Source organism: Homalodisca vitripennis, chromosome X (assembly GCF_021130785.1).
Source record: "Homalodisca vitripennis isolate AUS2020 chromosome X, UT_GWSS_2.1, whole genome shotgun sequence".
Lineage (NCBI taxonomy): Eukaryota > Metazoa > Arthropoda > Insecta > Hemiptera > Cicadellidae > Homalodisca > Homalodisca vitripennis.
In genome coordinates this window covers 143,005,686-143,024,702 of record NC_060215.1, presented here as the reverse complement: position 1 = coordinate 143,024,702, position 19,017 = coordinate 143,005,686, and the positions used below count along the sequence as shown (strand labels likewise).

The window sequence follows — 19,017 nt, the reverse complement described above, 5'->3', positions numbered from 1 at the left end:
TATGTGATCAAATCATAGAAGTTTGTGTTGAAATGTAGGTAGTAACGTATTCAGAAAAAGTGGCATATACCATATGTCAAAGAAATTACAATGAAAATCAAAAGAACACGTTACTCGTTAAATTAAGATAAGCATGTTTTATTGAGCTAAATTGTGCTGAAGCAATACTTGAAAATGGAAAACCTATAAATAGATTAATTAATTTTGAAAGAAATAAACTTGATTCTTCTTAAAAAGAATCTGTACATGCACTTCTTTAATTGAAACAAAACAGAATTTAAGAACCGCTTTTGGTACAAATAGGATTATGGCAGAACATTATGAAAATACTGCAGAACAATCCAACCTTCATTATTAATATTAAAATATCTACATTTTATAGAAACACCAATTTAGAAATATTACCTAGATGTTTTTCAAATTTGTAATCTCATGCAACAGTTCCCCTAAAATCGTAGTCCAAGTTAAATGCACTCCTCTTATCTTAATATCTGAATTTTGCGTAAGAACAGATTCCATTAGCAGTATCAATGAACTGAAGACCTCAGCTCCTGCCAGCTAAAGATAGTAAGGTTACTTAGTAATCACTAATCTAGTGGTCTTTGTCCTCGCCCTACATTTAATACTAAATGTCACTTATCCTCAAAACTTGTTAGTCTTTAAAAAAAAGAAAAACGAGGTATTTATAGTGCTAAGGAATCCAAATAGTAGACAATTTCATATACCTAAGTGTAAATATTGACAGCAGATGTAAATAAGCTATGTTGTGACTCTATTTCCGACTTGATCTCTTTGAAATAAAGAAATTCTGATTAAAGCTGGTCAACGCTTCATAGTTTTAACATCTACAGGCATGTGAGAAATTGATATTTTTATATTTATAACATTATTACATTGTGTTTTACTAAATGATCTGGCTACTGTTAGAACTGAACAGGATAGGGTCAGCCAAGTAGAGGTAACTAAACTAAACTAGAGTGAAAAACAAATACACTGCATCTTCAAACATGGTGTTCCAGAAATTTAGTAATTATGGCATTTGGAATTATCGTTAACCACCAATTCATAATTTTAGTGGTGCAGGAAAAATACGTACTATCGAGGTCGGTCAGTGAGTTTGTAGTAGTAATGTGATGAAAATGTTTTTGTTTATTTTGGTATCGTGTTCACAGATTGCAGAGAATAAAATCCGTTTTCCTGAATGCGTACAAGATGAAGATCTCCATCATCATCGGAGTGATTCACATGTTGTTTGGGGTGTCCCTCAGTGTCTGGAACTACACGTGAGTCTTTTATTTGTCTTCACATTTAATTCCTCGCATACAGATTCAAGATCTTTATTGGTCTTTAAACACATTCAATAGTGCAATAGACTTCGTCAAGTTACTAAAATATTCTAAACTAAAACACTAAACTAAAACTAAAACAAACAACTCAGATTCTACCTACTCAATCCAGCCTACCAGCAAATATATAGATCTATATAATTAATAACAACAATAACCAAACAACCAACAGATCTATATAAATTAACAATAATAAATAACTATTAACACATTTAACATGGATAAAATTTTAAAACTCAACAATATTAAAAATATTAAAACTGAATAAATAAATACATTGAGAGACAAAATTTAAAAAATTATTATTGTGGTATCACAATTTAAGAATTCATCAACACAATAAAATATATTAAATTTTAAACAGCACTTCAAAACTGTTTTAAATTTGACTAAAGATACAGATCTAGCAACTAATGGTAACTTATTGAACAATTTAATTTTCATAAAAAGATGACTGCATTTTGTTTTGGTTAATTTAACTGGTAAGAGTTGTAACAAATGTTTTGTTCTAGTAGGATAATCATGAATATCCTGCCTAGTTGTAAATGTTTCAAGTTGTTCCTTTACACTTATAAGGCAGTAGAATATATACATATTAGGAATAGTCATTACTTTTAATTCCTTAAAAATTGGAACACGTCTCTCTTTTTGAAACATTTTTCATAGCACGTAATGCATTTTTTTGCCATTTAAATACTCTTACTGCACTACTACTGTTCCCCCATAGAGTTATACCATAACTTAAGTGTGAATGGAAAAATGCATAATAGGAGGCTAGAAGCATATCCGTAGTTATACAATGTCTCAATTTACTCAAGAGATAGACTACTCTAGATAATTTTTTACACAATTGATCTATGTGATGTTCTCAACTCAATCTGCTGTCAAGGTATACCCCTAATAGTTTTACAGGTTTACTAACTTCATAATTCCTATTTAAAGTGAACAGTATTTTCTCAGTCTTTTGATCATTTACTACTGAGTAGTTTGTCTCAAACCATTCCATAGCCGATTTTACCGCATAGTTTTCTTCCATAATAAGATTCTCATAATTTTCACTGAAATTCAAGAGTGTGGTGTCATCTGCATATAATACTGAGGAGCATGGTACATTAAACAAGAAATCATTAACAGAAACATATCTTCTTGAACAATTGCAAGAATGATTAAAAAATACCAGCGTACATGTTTATTAACCGCAGGGGATCGTCTATGCTGCGGGTTCCATGTCATAGAACATCAATATTTAATAAATCCTTCATTGTTACCGCAGATAACATTAAAGAACTGGAGAGCCGGATACGGTTCAATTTAGCTTTGAAAAAATCTTCTTGGATCAGATGACCGCAGCTGCCAAGACAGATGGCTTAGACGTGGGCGTAAGAAATGGAATGAATGACTGAGTGAATGGGTTTAAAAATATATTTGTTTGTAATCTAATATATGTTATTACAGAAAGTAATATTGGGTTTAGTTTTTATTTTAAAATTATTTGAAAACAGTAGCCAGATTTAAGTTGATTAATTTTTTTGACTGGCGTTATGTATTTAGTAGTAGGTTTTGTTTGAGGATAAATGTAAGAAACGGCCATGTGGCCTTAATTTTGCCTCTGTTCTCATCATTTTTAGGTTACGTTTATCTAAAATGTACTGTGACTTATAGTCGTTATAGACTGACCAGTGAGTGATTTACAAAGTTATTGCTATTGTACAGAATGACTTGTTATTGTTCTCTTATTTTGGTGTACTAAATAACTATTCTGTAATTGATTTTATCACCATGGTGTTGTGTCAGCTAGCAACTTTTTTTATATATTCTTCATTTAAATTAGAATTATTTATATGGTTTGTGAAGTGAAGTTCTTACAGTAAATAGTGTTGAACCATTACTTATAATTGTTAAATTTAATTTTTAATCAAATAAGATACAGTCAAGATAACTTTATTTTTATAAAAGCGTAAATTTATATTTTAACACTTTGTATCCTGAGCCCGAGTATAGGTCGGGCCGCGTCGGCAGCGCCTGCTACCGGCGCCCGAGTATAGCTCGGGTCGTGTTATTTAATTGTATTATTTAGCTTAGTTATCTTATTTTTGGATTCAAACATTTTGATTATGTTCATTGGTTGTCTAAGTTCGTATTTGTTGGTTTTGAGATCTCTGGGTCACGTTTTAGTAATGAAATACGTATATTTAATCGTTGTACTACAAGCGAGTCTAGACAGCTGATCGTAGGCGCTGCGGCTGATCGTCGGTACTGTCAGTTTGCTTTGTAGTGTTTCACGTTGTGTGTTGTTGTGAGTCTTAGTGATGTCTTCTACAAATCTTGCCGACAAATACAGAAGCAAATGTTATTATAATGTATTATAAATGTGAATTTAACTGTTTGTAAATAATCAGAACTTTAGTTTCTTACTGTATGAAGTAAAGGCAAATGCAAGCAATGTGAGGTCCGTGTGTGTTTTGTTTTGTATTTATATTCGCTTTGTTCTTTCTTCTAGACTTTCCGTTGATTTTATTTTATATTATTTACTTATTATTTTAGAGTTTAAATAATATGGGTGATGAAATCAAAAGTGATGCAATTCGCGATCTTTTGTTTGACTGCGAGTCGGAAAAGTGACGATGATTTTGATACACACCTGGGACCAAATATTGATTTTATGAACGATCTAAATGAAAATTTGTGAGATCCTGTATTTAATTCAGACCATTGTGCTTTAAAAATTACCACTCTAAGGCAAATTACCTGAACTAACAAGCTATGTAGCAAAAACTTTTTTTGTATTTTTTACATAACATTCAATATTATGTAATAATTTTATTTTGAAAATAAACTTTATATTTGTATACATTTAAAAAAAAGTATGTATCTCTATCTTTAAAAAAGATATATAGTATGAGTTTATAACATAATTACTGTAATAACACAGAATTTTTTAAAAGCATGATAAAACCCCCAGGGAACCACGCCGAAACATGTATTAAGGGCCCAGGGTACAAAGTGTTAATAAAATTCACAAATATTTGTAAAAACTGAAAACATTATTGAAAACCAGTAACTTATAAGTAATAATTATTTTATATAGCCTTATTTTTTCAACAATATGTATTAATGTAAACAAATCAAAACTTATTTGAAATATGACTTCTTTCTCAAATTTTCATTTTAGAAGTGGACTAGTTAAACTAATTACTACACATGTATGGATTTTAGGGCAATGCTTTCAAAATGTGTTATGATTGTAGTTTTATAATAGTACACTTTTTATTGTAGTTTAAGTATTGTTTACACCCTACATGGATCCATCACATTCTTCAGTGACATTGTCATTGAAATACCAAAAATGGGATACTAGCTTGAAATGTTTTCTGTTCATGGCTTGGCTAATAATGCCTAGACCAGTAATCTATAATGGGGGGATGACTTGCCAAACCCATTTATACGAGTATACCAAAATACTTCCTCATTTCTACATTTTCTGTAGGGTTCCAGATCAGTTTACTATTACAGTTTAATCTTGTTTCTCGTAGTACTATACTACCATGTCTGTCAGTCTCTTTGATCATCAGTTATATTATCCCATGAGTAAGGAGAGAGGTGGGGAAATAGTCCAAACTTGTAGCACCAATTGCTATGTTTTAATGGTATTCAGAATAAATGGTAAAAGAAAAATGTCAAAGCCTACTTTAAATTCGTCCCAATAGACCCATCACTTCCACCAGCATTGTCACTATTGACATTGTTACTTTCCGTTTCCATTGAACTTACATTCATCGTTGATTGTTTCACCTTCAGATTTACTTGGCCAAAAAGTTTGGATAGTCATCTGTGTCTGTCAATACCAAAATCACAATTTTCAATTCTCATGGGACTATCGATAATTATTTCAATGTTTTCTTTGTTCATTATTTATAATGCATGAGATAGCCTTCATCACAAATCAAAGTTATTCTCATGTCACGCTAAAAAAAGATTAGGAATGAAGAAATCTTTTTTGTGGAAATCATTTGATAGTTGATGACTATTGTGTAATGCTTTCACGTAACAGTTGCACAGCCAGACAGCAGGTTGATAGCGGAAAGTTTTAGCTGGAAAGTCCTTTGTCAAATTCTAGCTCTGGTTCATGAATTTGTTGCACATGTGGGACTACAGAAGACAGCTGTTAGTCGGTGAGATGTATCATCTAATTCTGAACTCAACACCCAAATTCTTGTGTTAGTGAGTATAAACAACTTCACTGCCGGACATGTTTAGTCAGTGGTTGTATTGTCAATACAAAATTACAGATAAAGGTTGTGAGAGGTAAATTTGACATGCTCTCTAATTACACCAAATTTAAACAATTTAAGTTTAGTTTAGATCTATTTTTTAATTGAGGTCTCTACCACAGTTTGGGAGCTGTTCCTATGAGTTAGTCAGGCTCACATTCTCTGTAAAATTATTTACCCAACCCAGGCTATAAATCTCAATCGTCTGTTTCAGATACTTCAAGAAGCAACTGAATGTCTACACCATGTTTTTGCCCCAGGTCATTTTTCTGGTGTTCCTTTTCTTCTACATGGTCCTGCTCATGTTCATCAAGTGGATAATTTATGGACCCAAGAGACGTAAGTGGCAAAGTAGATTAATTTGTTAGTCAATTATTGTGATAATGATATTTGATTCTCAAACTTGTTTTAGCCATTCACTTGACTCTACCTGTCTTGCAATAAAATTTTGGTTAGGGTGACACTAGTTAAAGAGGAATATCATTACTTTGGAGAAACAGCAGATCAAGCTAACCCTTTCGTGCTAAAGAATTTGATAATTTTGATTTAATGCTAAGATAACTAAAATACTTTTTTTAGGGAGGTACTCCCCTCCCCCTAAAGAAAAATATATAAAACAAGGTCTATAGACGGATATATCCTGATGGTAGACTTTGACCTAAACTCGAAACACGATTATATCCTAAATAATACAAAACTAGCCTCATAATTGATAAAAATCTAAAAATAACTATTTAAAAACTGACAATTTGATCTCAATTTAAATGCATCCAAATTATATAAATGACCAATTATTACTTTATATTCTTGTTTTGTCTATTATTTTTTCTTAAAATATAAACTCAACTAGTGTAATAATAGTTTATAATAATTTTTATACTAATATAATGTAAACTCGATGCAGTTATAATTTACTCAACTCAGAACAAAACATTTAACGTGAACACAATAATATCTCACACGAGATATACAGTAGACGCAGTAACATATGTCACTTGCTGACAATGGGTATGTTCGGTTATGGCTCTGTAGAGTATGCAAGTGAGATGAGCAGATGTGTGGTCGAAACAAAAGCTTTTCCTCTGCCCCTGCCGTGGCATGTAGGTCATCTAAAAGTACTTCCCGGCCAACCGCGATTAGCACAGAGCTTGGCTCTGCCCCTAAATATATAGGCTTTTTATGAAATGCAGAACTGTTCAACAAAAAGACACAACGTATTATTTAGGATATAATCGTATTTAGTGTTTAGGTCAAGTCTACCATCAGGATACATCCATCTACGGCATGCAAAGGATTAAAACTAGACCAATTTGCATATTCATGGCAAGCTAGACATCTTTAAGGGAATCTAATAATAATTTTCATACAAGAACAAACGACAAATAACTGGATTAGACAACAGCTGGTAGATTATCAGACAATTGACGTTTAAGTGGCCGAATAAGGTGGCAATAATTTTTTAGTTGGATCAAAACCTGTGCTAGATCTGGTGTGTGTGCTGAATCGTATCCACCAGAATACAATATAAAGTCAATAAAGTACAACGGAGGCAGTGTTGTTAAATAGTTCCTTATACTTCTCTCATTAACTAAATAAATGGATTTTAAACCATACCTACCATTACGGACCTATAGAAAACTCCAGAGTTTAGATAAATAGCAGTCTTGCTATTGGTCTATTGGTCTCAAATAGATGGCCCGATAGGTTTGGGGAATATTTGCGCTTCCAAATAAATTCATTCATCCAGTAGTGATTAAAAAGTTTACTTATTAACTATCAGATGTATTTTGACTGATCTCTTTTATTTTTGATTCCTGCCTTATATTTTGGAGGGTTAACTTAATTGTGTGATGGTATAGTGTAACACAATTTAACTGTCGTTTTGTTCAGTTAAGTATTTTATTTCCTTTGGCAAAAACTTACATTAAAACTGCTCAAGTTTTTATGGTTTGAGAAAATTGGGAGGAAAGTAATGAGAAAAATAATTAACGTATTAATACAGCATACAAATTTAATTCTAAATCATAGCTTACCAAAAGTATGAATCTTTCTTTCTATTCATAATTAAGTTTTTTATGATTACATTTAAAATTAAAAATTTTTAATGTAAGGAAATAGAGTAACTCTTCCATCACATTGAGATTATGTCATTTTAGACTAAGAAATAATGTTAAAGTTGTAATTTAACTATTTTGTGTGTTGAATGTTTAGCATTTGTGACAAGTCCAGCTTGCGCTCCTTCCATCCTTATAACATTCATCAACATGGTGCTATTCAAAGATAGCGAGGCAGCCGAAAATTGCGTCAGTGTCTGGATGTACCCTGGACAGGTAATGAAAAGCTGTACAGTATGTGCTTCGATGAACTATGCATTCTTAATCGGCACTGTTGGTTTAGGGTGGTTCAAAAAGGACTTTGCAACATGGATAATTCATATTGGATCATATAGAACTTACAGAGATGGTTTTGATGTAACTTTATGGCATAAAACATCAGGTGTTTTAACCTTATAATTCAATTATAAGGTTTATCGCTTAAGCTCAGTGTGATTTCCATTGGTTATGTTGCCCGCATTCCATCTGTAGTCTGGCCAAACTTGCTGTAACATTGCAGGTGTGGTTCTTACTCTGAGCTCTGGTATATAAGCTGACAAAGGAAGCACGATATCCTTGATGAATCCCCAAATTAATATTCTTGGGGGCCAGGCAACTGGTGTATCGTGCCCAATCCATTTATCTGGAAAGCGGTTATTGAGAAAATCCAGGATGTCATTGAAATAGTCGGGTGCGCCATCTTGCATGAAGTAAAATTCTATCTGTGGCATTAAAGAATATTCCAGCATATCCAGGCACACTATTCTGTTGATGGTTCTCTCTTGAAAAATATCGGACTGTAAACTTTTGTCTTGCTCATTACACAAAAACCATTCAGTTTTAAGATATCACTAACATGTTCCTAAATATTTATGTGGATTTTCACCGCCCCATCCTACGGTTGTGTTTGTTGAATTAAGTGAAAAGTTGGCCGGTCACTGCAGATAATGTTGTTACTGTAATGTTTGTCCTCTTCTAATTGACGTAATCTATCTCCGCAGACGTTTTTACGAGCAATTTTATTAGTGGTTTTTATTTCTTGTACAATTGTCAATTTATATTGATTCAGATGCAAACGCAAACGCCAAACAGCCAACTGTGGAACGTGTAATTTACGAGTAGCACACCTAGTCGATTTTGTAGGGCTGTTGACAAAACTTTTTCTCACTCACCGACTTCATCAGGTGTAAACACATCCTTCGTCAAGTTCATTCTAGATGACCTGAGGATTTTTTAATGCTTCACTGAGCATCTGTTACAATAAAACATTTATGCCACTCATAAATTGTTGGCCTGCTGGGAGAATCTTTATTGTACTTAGTACAAAAATTATGTTGCTGACCTTGTTTTTTTAAACCGAAAGACACAGTTTGCACGCAAAGCTCCAGTTAAATGAAGACGGCGATCTTTAAAGCAACTGTTGCTAGTATTTGGTACAAGCGAACAACGCAAGTCAAAACTTGTGGTGAACCAGCTCTCCAAGTTCTCTGATTACATTATTATGAATATTCAAAGTTGTAAAGTCCATTTTGTATGGCCCTGTGTATGTGTGCTTATTGTTCAGATTATCTAGTGTATCTGTTAATAATATTGTTTTGCTGTTTGTTTATCTGCGATAACATATGTGAATCAAGCTGGCTGTGTGTTTATAAATTGAATGAATATTCTGTAATTTTTGTTTATATATACACGAAAATGCCACTCAGTATTTATTTAACACCAGTCTGTCAATAACCAATTTCTTATTGGTTCTAAACTATATTTTCAATTTTTGGCAGTCTTATTTTTAAGAATCATGACTATACATTTTATAAATTATGATGAATTAAAAGGTTATCAACCGGCTACTTGTTGATGACCTATATGACACTAGCAGTAGTGTTGGTATTCCAGTATTTTAAAATAGGTTAATGCTTAAAGAAGTATAAAGTTACCTAGACTGCGATGTAGGCTTTAGCGCTGCATACCTTGATTTAAAGTGTTCCATGCCAAATAAAACAACTAGTAGTGGTTCTTAAGTGTGGGCATAGTTAGCAAATTATTGAAAAACAGTGTGTGAAAATGTTTACTTTCATATTTCATCAAGTGTGTTTAAACCCAAGTCAAATATGTAAATGTACCAAATATGATTAAATGTCTTGTGTATACTGCATCACCATGTGATCCAAACAGTTATCACATAAATTAAACAAGCACCTTTAACACATTTAAAATAGAAAATTGTTAAAGGTTAATATTTATCAATTTACCATTAATACACGTTTTGTGAAATTATTATTAGCGTATTATTGATAAATGGGTGTAGTTAGGAATACATTGATCTTTCTCTAAAAATGCAACAATTTTTTCAGAAATACATCCAATACCTGCTAGTACTCATCGCTCTGGCTTGCGTTCCATGGATGCTGATAGCCAAGCCGTATCTGATCATGCAAGAGCAGAAGAAACAACACCATCTGGTATGTGATCTGTTAACAATTCAGTGCTATTGTGAGTGCAGTTCTCCGATTACTGTAAAAGCCCCCTGTGTTTTGTGGCAGATAATTTTCTTTTGAACTAGTTAAATGAGAGACTAGCCAAAATCTTTGAACTGTTAACCATGCCTCAGGAGGATTCACTTCTGTCTGGTTTATACTCTCCAGTTGAATGTGTTCTGGCTACAGAAAAAACTAATTTGTCACTTAAATCTAGGCAACCCTATGATGTCTAGAAGCACCACATTATCATCCACAAGATATTGAGGTGCAACGAAAGTTCAGTAATTCTTGTCTACTGAGGGTGACGACAGCTGGAGTTTGTGGGACTCCCTAAGTGTTAAAAGCATGTGTTAGCCTAGACATAAGTGAGTGCTGCCCCTGCCTGCTGGGTCTGGAGAGCTGTTTCAGAGCAGGCATGACCAAGATTAATGCTAAAATCCTTCCTCATGGATCTTGACAGGAGGTGACCCCTACCCCCAACCGTATCAACCTTGAACATCCTGTCATTCCGGAAGCAGCGCGAAAGTCCTTTTAGGACTAAGTGCAATGAGAGGTTTCTCAGCTTCTTGTCTTTTTGTTCTCTTAGGACAAGAAGCTTATAAATTGCACTTAGTCCTATAAGAGCCTTAGCGCTGATTCCAGAGTGACAGGATATTCAGAATGGATAAGGTTAGGGAGTAGGAGTCGCCTCCTATCGAGATCCATGAGGAAAAATTAGGGCACTCAATCTCAGTCATGTCTCCTGGAAGAAGGGGAGTCCAGCTCTGAACCAGCCTCTCGAGTCAAAGTAGGCAGAGGTGGCACACCCTTGTTGAGGCTAGCAAGAACCTCTGAGGTTAGGGAACAAACCCCACCAACTCCAACAGACATCTCCCGCAGTAGACTAGACCTATTGAATAGCCCTTCAACCCCAGAATCTCGACATTTGCAGTTAGTGATGAGCCGCTCCTGTACATCCATAAGGTTGCCTAGATTTAAGTGACACATTGGTTTTTGCTGTGCCCAGTGGTAGGTTCAACTGGAAGGTATAAACTAGCCAGAAGTGATCCCTGCTGGGTTAGCTTCTTGTCTTCAGAAGAGAAAAATAAACTGTAAACCATGATTTGTTGTTTATTGTGTCTGTATGTTTGGTAGCCAATACAGTCTAAAAGATTATTGACATACGTATTATGATATTGCAGCTGAGCAACCACCATGGTGGGGGTGAGAACGGAGACATTGAGGGTGGTGTGGTGTCCCAGCAGCAGCAGCCCCCACCTCACACTGAAGAGGAAGAAGACATAACCGAGATGTGGATCCATCAGGCCATCCACACAATAGAGTATGTCCTAGGATCTGTGAGCCACACGGCCTCGTACTTGCGGCTGTGGGCTTTGTCACTCGCACACGCCCGTAAGTACCAGATCACCGAAAGAGTTTAATGCAGCTTCTCTTCTTGCCTTTTATAGTCCTGAATTGTTTAGCTACCAAACATATGTTATCAGCGATTTTCTGTAGACCATTATATACAACCATTATATACAATAAAAGTAGAATATGTATTAAAAATGTGAAATGGGTTATTTGTTTTATAGTTATACTTTAAAACTGAGGTCAAGTCTTTTAGTAATTGATTCGGACTGAAATAATTTGTTAAAGCTCGATGAGCCAGAACCTGTACTAATTCAATACCTAAAAAATGTACAACACCTAAAGGCTAAAATGTATCAACTATTTTTACAGCCTAAAGCTGTAGTTTCATTTCATTAAACTAATCATTCTTTTTCTTTATTTCAACCAGTATCAATAAACGAGATAACCATCGCAATAATTATTTCGAACACTTTTAACGCTATTTTTCCTTGGTAGAAAGAAATTCACAGCTGAAAACACAGATGACCAAACCAATGAAGGTATTATGTTTCTCGGTTGATGTCATCAAATAACGTGATCTGTATTGTATGGTAGTTTTGTTAACTAATACAACTGTAAGTTTAATTTTAATTATACATATATCACCTCTACTGCCATATAGAACTGTTGTTTGTTGCAGAGCTGTCAGAAGTGCTGTGGAACATGGTGATGAGCAGTGGGCTCAAGTCAGAGAACTGGATGGGTGGTATAGTGTTGTGGGCCGTCTTTGCCTTCTGGGCAGTGCTCACCATCGGCATCTTGGTGCTGATGGAGGGGCTCTCTGCGTTTCTGCACACTCTGCGTCTTCACTGGTCAGTAGGCTTTCACTTCACTGAGCTTTAACTGTAAAAGTGTGTGTATTAGTAAGTATAACTTGTCCTGCTGTCCTTGTGAATATTGTGGTTGGAAAAATGAGGTATGTGGGAGTAAATTGCTGTTACCCGATGACTGGTAACAGAATGTTATGATTTCACTAAGTTCAAACAACCGCTCCAATATTTTACCTCTGCTCAAAGAGCAAACCATATAGTCATAAAGAATATCAGTGTGTGCGCAATCAATTTCAACAGGAAAGTTATTGAATTGACGGTGTTAACCGTTTGAGTGCCAAGAGCCGATGAGATCGGCCTGTGAGTTTTTCCAAAAAATGCCAACCAAATCGGTTATTCAAATATTTATTATTCTGTTACTAAATGTAACAAGCTGAAATTGATATATGGCATTGTACTTACTCTCATTTTTTTTTTTATATATAATTTTATGGCCTACATTGAACCATTTTAGTCACTTTATATTTTCTAGTCTTTTTTCTTTTATCCACCCAATATTTCTTCATCCTTTCCGAGCGTAATTTCATTTCCTCCTCCGGAACCACTCTTCCTGTTTGTTGTTTGTTTCTTTTCAGCTGTAGTGTAGAGTGTTTGTCATTCAATATCTTCAATGATATTGAATGACAAACATGACATTATTGAATGACTCTCATTTTATACATAATAAATAAAATAAACATAAATTATTTGTCCTGATTTGATTTTTTACAGCTGGTATAAAGCTATTTGCCAAATATTAGCAACAACCTTTATGCGAGTGCAGATTTTGAATGTTTTACTAGTATATAAGAATAGTTACAAATACTTACTTTTTTATACTTGGTAAGTTACATTTGTTCCTACTTTTATAGGAAACAACAAAAAATGTTGCATACTATACAAATGTATTAAGATAATATATTACAATTTTTCTTTATTAATACTTAAAACAATTTTAAAAGTTGCTGTATAATTTCTTTATTAAAAACTTTCATCAGATTTTACTATTCCAATAAATATTATTCATCATACCCTATTTTTCCTCAAGCACAATAAAACAAAAATGATCCTATTATTTGTTAAAAAGTTGTTAATTATTTTGTGGAACACTACACAAATACCAAATAAAAACTCAGTTATACAGATACTTACTTTTTTAAATATGAATACAAATAAATTAAAAGCATAAAATTACAATTTTTGTGTTCCAACGTTTTAACAAATTTAAGTTTGGTTTTTATTACTTTATTAAAACAATTTTAACATGTTCTATTATTGAAGTAAATATTACAAGTTATAGCCTACTTTCCCCCCTACATAATAAAAGAACAATCATCTCATTATGTTTATTTTTACAAAGTTATGAATTATTTGGCTGAACACTACCAAACAAACCAAAAGAGTGTTTGGCACTGATAGAGGTGACCAACTCCTTAAAAGTGCTTGGCACTCAAAGGGTCAAGAGATTTTGATCTAATGAAGTTTGCTGTTTTTACAACCATGTTCATTATTTCTGTAGTTACACACCCTTACCCTTCTAACATTTTCTAATCAAGCCCACGATTAAATTGGTTCATTTACCCTGACAAAAACTTCTTATCAGGTCACACTATCCTGCCTGGAATACACATCAGCTAACTCATAAATATTAATATAAGTATGACTCATACCAGAGACTGTTTTGGATGCCTCCTGTCTCATACAAGGTACGTTTAAAAAGTAACGGGAATTTTCATTTTTCGAAAAAAAAAATGATTTATTCATCTAAATTAATGTTTTTACCTTAAAAGTAGTCTCCATTAAGTTATTATGCACTTGTACCAATGATTCTTCCAATCCTCAAAACTCTATCTTTGGAATAGCCATGTCAGTGATGAACTTTTAATGTCATCTATGCTTGTAAAACTACGGCTCTTTAGGGTTCTCTTTAATTTTGGAAATAAAAGTCACACAGAGCCATGTCTGCAGAACATGGAGGCTAAAGTATCATTCCTGTACTGTTTTTGGCCAAAAATTCATGAACAAGTAATAAAGTGTGAGCAGATGCATTGTCATGGTACAAAAGCCATGAATTGTTTTGCCAGAAATCCGGACTTTTTTTGGATTGCTTGAAGCAAACAGCGTTGAACTTGCACGTAGTGCTCCTTATTGACGGTTTGACCTTGTGTCACGAATTCATGAAGCACTATGCCATTAAAATCAAAGAACACAGTGAGCATAACCTTCACGTTCAACTCCACTAGTTCAGCCTCTTTTGGTCTTGGTGATCCAAAATGCCTCCACTGGGATGATTAAACCTTAGTTTCAACATCATATCAGTAACCCTATGTTTCATCACTTATTATAACATGTTTAATTCATTCTGCATTGTGGTAGTTGACTTAATTTACTGACTCCTGAGCAACTTCCATTCGCCGCTGTTTTTGTTCAAAATTCAACAATTTTGGAACAAATTTTGCTGTTACACGATTCATAACCAAAACATTATAAAAAATGTCATGGCATGAGCCTATTGATTTGCCAACATTATTAGCGACTTCTCGGATGGTAAGACGATGATTGTTCATAAGCATTTCTTCCACTTTTGTCACAGTTGTTAAGCTGGGATATCCAGAGAATTATTTATCTTCAGTGTCTTCACAGTCATCTTTGACATGTTTATACCACTCGTAATCCCTTGTTTTACTCATAGCAGACTCACCATAGGTCTTTGTTAACATTTCCCACACTTTGTTACAATTTTCATTTTTCACTCAAAATTTGATAACATTCTTTGATCCATATTTTTTAACAACCAAAAATCGCTGAGTTCATAAAACATGACTAACCTTAGTAGCTGTCATTGAAAAAGTAAATAATTTTATCATACTTTAGGAGCAGGAGTACTAACATAATAAAAACATCTTGACAATCATACTCTCCAAATCCGGGAAACCTAAAAATTCCCATTACTGTTTGAACACAACTTGTATACAGTTAGAGAAAGTCAAAGTAGCACAGAGCAAATACAGTCTGCATGCTTTACTGTTGTCCAGAGCAAGTACTAGGCAATCATATAGCCTTTTTTGTTCTATCTCCCAATTTTCATGGCAGTTTTTCATACATGCAGATTATGTGCCTTCAATCCTCAGGAAATGCCATGAGACTGTGGCTCACCGCTTTACGATACATGTACGTAAATAGGGAATCACTTTTCGTATTGAACGTAAGTTACATGTTGGTAAGAATCTTAGACACGTCACCCCAGATTTAGACACATTATGATGTATCATCAAGTAATTATGTACTTTAACATACTATATGTAGTAGAATTAATTTAAGCATTTTAAATTTTGTTTCAGGGTGGAATTCCAGAGCAAGTTCTACACGGGTACCGGCTATGGCTTCCTCCCGTTCTCCTTCGAAGCAATCCTGGACCAGGCATCTCATTCTGAAAATGAATAAGCTAACCTGAATCTCATCACGTCGTCGTTGCATTTATGCCATGAACTGTATACAATTTGGTTACTATTATCTTAAGGTTAATTTTATTCACTTAGAATTTATCACTCATTTAGGGTTGCTACTTAAAACGTAGGAAGGAAAGGAATATTGATCAATTACACATTATATTGATTGTGATATTATGACTTATGAATCGTTATGGGGATAAATAACAGTGTTATTTGCATTTGCATATTGTAGCAACCTTACAAAACCCTGTGAAATTTGAGTTATTATTTTCTTATCAGTTGTAGAATTATAAAATTTATATATAGGATATAGAATCATACATATATTTCAATGTTATAAAATATATAGTAGAAGGATAATTGGTTATGTATAATAGACTCTTGCATATTTGGCACTTAGTTAATGGATTGATGATGAGAATCTCTGGAAAAAGTACGATCTGGATTAATGACAACTTTCGATTGATTAAACTCGGTTTGCCTAATTTATTTTGATCAGTTATTGTTTTATTAGCAATTATGATGCTACCAATATTGAAAGAACGCCAAAACATTTAAACTTCAAAAAATAACGTTTCATTATACTTCTATTTCGCAATGAACACAAATAGCATTAGTCATTAGTGTCAAATTCTATTGGTTGAGTTACTTTGACACACCAAATCTAGATTTGTGTACGTGACATTCCTCTTTACTGGCATTTTCTGTTGTTGTATTTTGCTCTTATGTTGAGGAAATAGTCAAATAATCAAGAGTCTATTGCAGATCGTGCCCCATTACAATACCTGTTACAGGCTTCCTTTATATCTACAGCATTAGAGTACCCCAGATCTCATTATGGGTCGTCATCATGGGGAAGTAAAACATGATTGTTTTTACCACATTGTTGTATCAACTTGTGAATAGCTGTTACAATGCTGTATTTCATTGGAAGCATATCGTATACAATGGAACCTCAATGACATAAATCTCAAGCAGCTGATGGACTTCTGTTACTGGTAACAAATAATTTGTGACAAGGTCCATGTTACTGAAGGTAATACAGCAAGCTAAACTGTAATACTCACTGAATACGGCCCCACCAAACTGATTTGTTAAACATTTTAACATGAGACTTTTAATAAGATAGGACGAGCAGGCTGACCTTTACCAGATTAGAAGGATCTTCCTCTTCTTCTTCACAGAGACTTTAAAAAGAACTCACAAAAATGGGATATTTCGTAAGATGTGAAGCAACCAAGGAGAATTTTTCTGTGGTAGACAAAGTGGCCAGTGGTTACGAAATATCTCATTTTTGTGAGTTCTTTTAAATGTCTCTATGAAGAAGAAGAGGAAGGATCCTTCAATCTGGTAAAGGTACGTCCATTCTCTTCCAATGCTTTATTAAACTCTCATTTTATAACTTGGTTTTAATTCTTTAAAAGTTGACTCATTTTTGGGAATTATGTGTAAAAAAACCCACAATTTAATGGGTGTCAGTGCCAATAAGGCCAAGCCATTTTTCAGCCTTAGAACCAATTTTAAAAATTACCTTTTCATCATAAATTAATGTATTTCACATATATTTCTTTGTAATGAAGTGGGCTTTGAAGTAAAACTATTACTTTTTCTGATATTGCTTTAAAAAATAAATAGTGGAAGTAAAAGGATTTTATGATTAATATATTATAATAAATATTAAATATCGCTTTATGGGACTTTTACGTAAAAAGTATGTTAGCACTTTTTCTTGTTTCATGAAGTAGTTTCTATGTTCCATTACAAGGTTCATAGCATTTGACAAAACTCCGCCTTAAAATAAAGTCATTTTTAATTTTATTTATTTGGTATTTTAATAATAATCCAGTAATAAGAAAATTTGACAGGTGTCTATTACAGCTATCGGCTAAACAGTTGATTGTAATGTAGAATTCTAAATTCAATATTACACTATGTATTGATATCTTAGTTTTTAAAGCAGTTATAATAATTTCATCTATTATGTTGTTAACTTATTTACAGTAAAAAAAATGAAACTTCCTTGGTTAAAGGAACAGACAAATGTTAACTGATTTTTACAAACATTTTATATATCATAATCATCATGGTAACATTATTATTCACCGTTATATGTATAAATTAACATATAACATTTTTTGTGGTTTCAAGATTTTAATTATTGAAACTTTTTGTTATTTTTTTCCTCAAGGGAGTTGAGATTTTTTTGTGTTCATGGAGATTGAGACAAATTTTGTTGCTGAAGAATTGATGGAATTGAGGTTCATGTTATCTGGGTTCGATTTTGTTTAGTTATTTTTACTGTTTTACTGTTACTATCTATAAATATAGATACATTTTTATATACACCCAAATGAATTACCTAATCATACTCGGTAAGTTTTTTTATTTACGTATATTGAATTGTGATTCATTTTGGTACAAGCATATATTTTGTAGTTTGTTTAATTTTGGTACAACTGTATGTTTTATAGATCATTTTGTTATACATTTAAACATTTACTTGTTAAGGATATAAACTTAACATTACTATTGCTCTCACTAACAAGTGCATGATCATTTTACTGTTATTACTGTGTTATAATATAAGAAATCTTTAGTTTTAACAAGCAATTAATTGTTTATTGTAATTGATTCTAGAACTCGAAGACTCTCTGAATATTTAACTAAGTTTTTGTTTCTATTGTCTATAAATGTTCTTAGATTCTCTCTTAATTAATTGTGAAGATCAGTGGTATTCATTTGTTTATATGACATCATTATTTATCCTATATAAAATTTATTCTTTTTGAAGTATTTTATTCATTTTTTTATTTTCCTTTTCCTTTGTTGTTTTTGAGTTTGGTTAAAGTTTTGAGTTTATTTTGACTCTACTGGGCATAAGTCATTGCCAGTTTTGTAAAACAACAGGGGGGACATGTATGGCAAGATTTGTTCTGTGGTGAATGAGATAATCGAGTTTGTAGAAAGCTAGGTATAATACTCATCTATGTCACGGAACATAAGGGCTTTTGTGTACCGCTTTAGGGAAACTGGGATATGGCTGTGGAGTAGCTCTCTCCTTCAGCAAAGCTCTAGTAGTAACGGCTTGGAGAAAGAGGATTAGATCCTTAACCTGAAGAAAAACCTCTGGACTTAGACAATCTAAAATGTTTATTTCTCCTTAGACAAAAGTGTGGT

General features: G+C 33.2%; 1 protein-coding gene across 1 annotated transcript in view; it reads left to right on the top strand.

Annotated features, from left to right (window-relative positions):
- Positions 1-18,633, top strand: part of LOC124369957 (V-type proton ATPase 116 kDa subunit a1-like) — an 88,535-nt gene extending 69,902 nt beyond the window's left edge. The window contains 8 exon segments of the mRNA XM_046828183.1: positions 1,173-1,193; positions 1,195-1,283; positions 5,832-5,956; positions 7,829-7,947; positions 10,062-10,169; positions 11,369-11,579; positions 12,220-12,391; positions 15,730-18,633. Coding sequence (XP_046684139.1) covers positions 1,173-1,193; positions 1,195-1,283; positions 5,832-5,956; positions 7,829-7,947; positions 10,062-10,169; positions 11,369-11,579; positions 12,220-12,391; positions 15,730-15,832 — 948 coding nt within the window. The 3' untranslated portion in view covers positions 15,833-18,633.
- Positions 18,634-19,017: the final 384 nt, after the last annotated feature.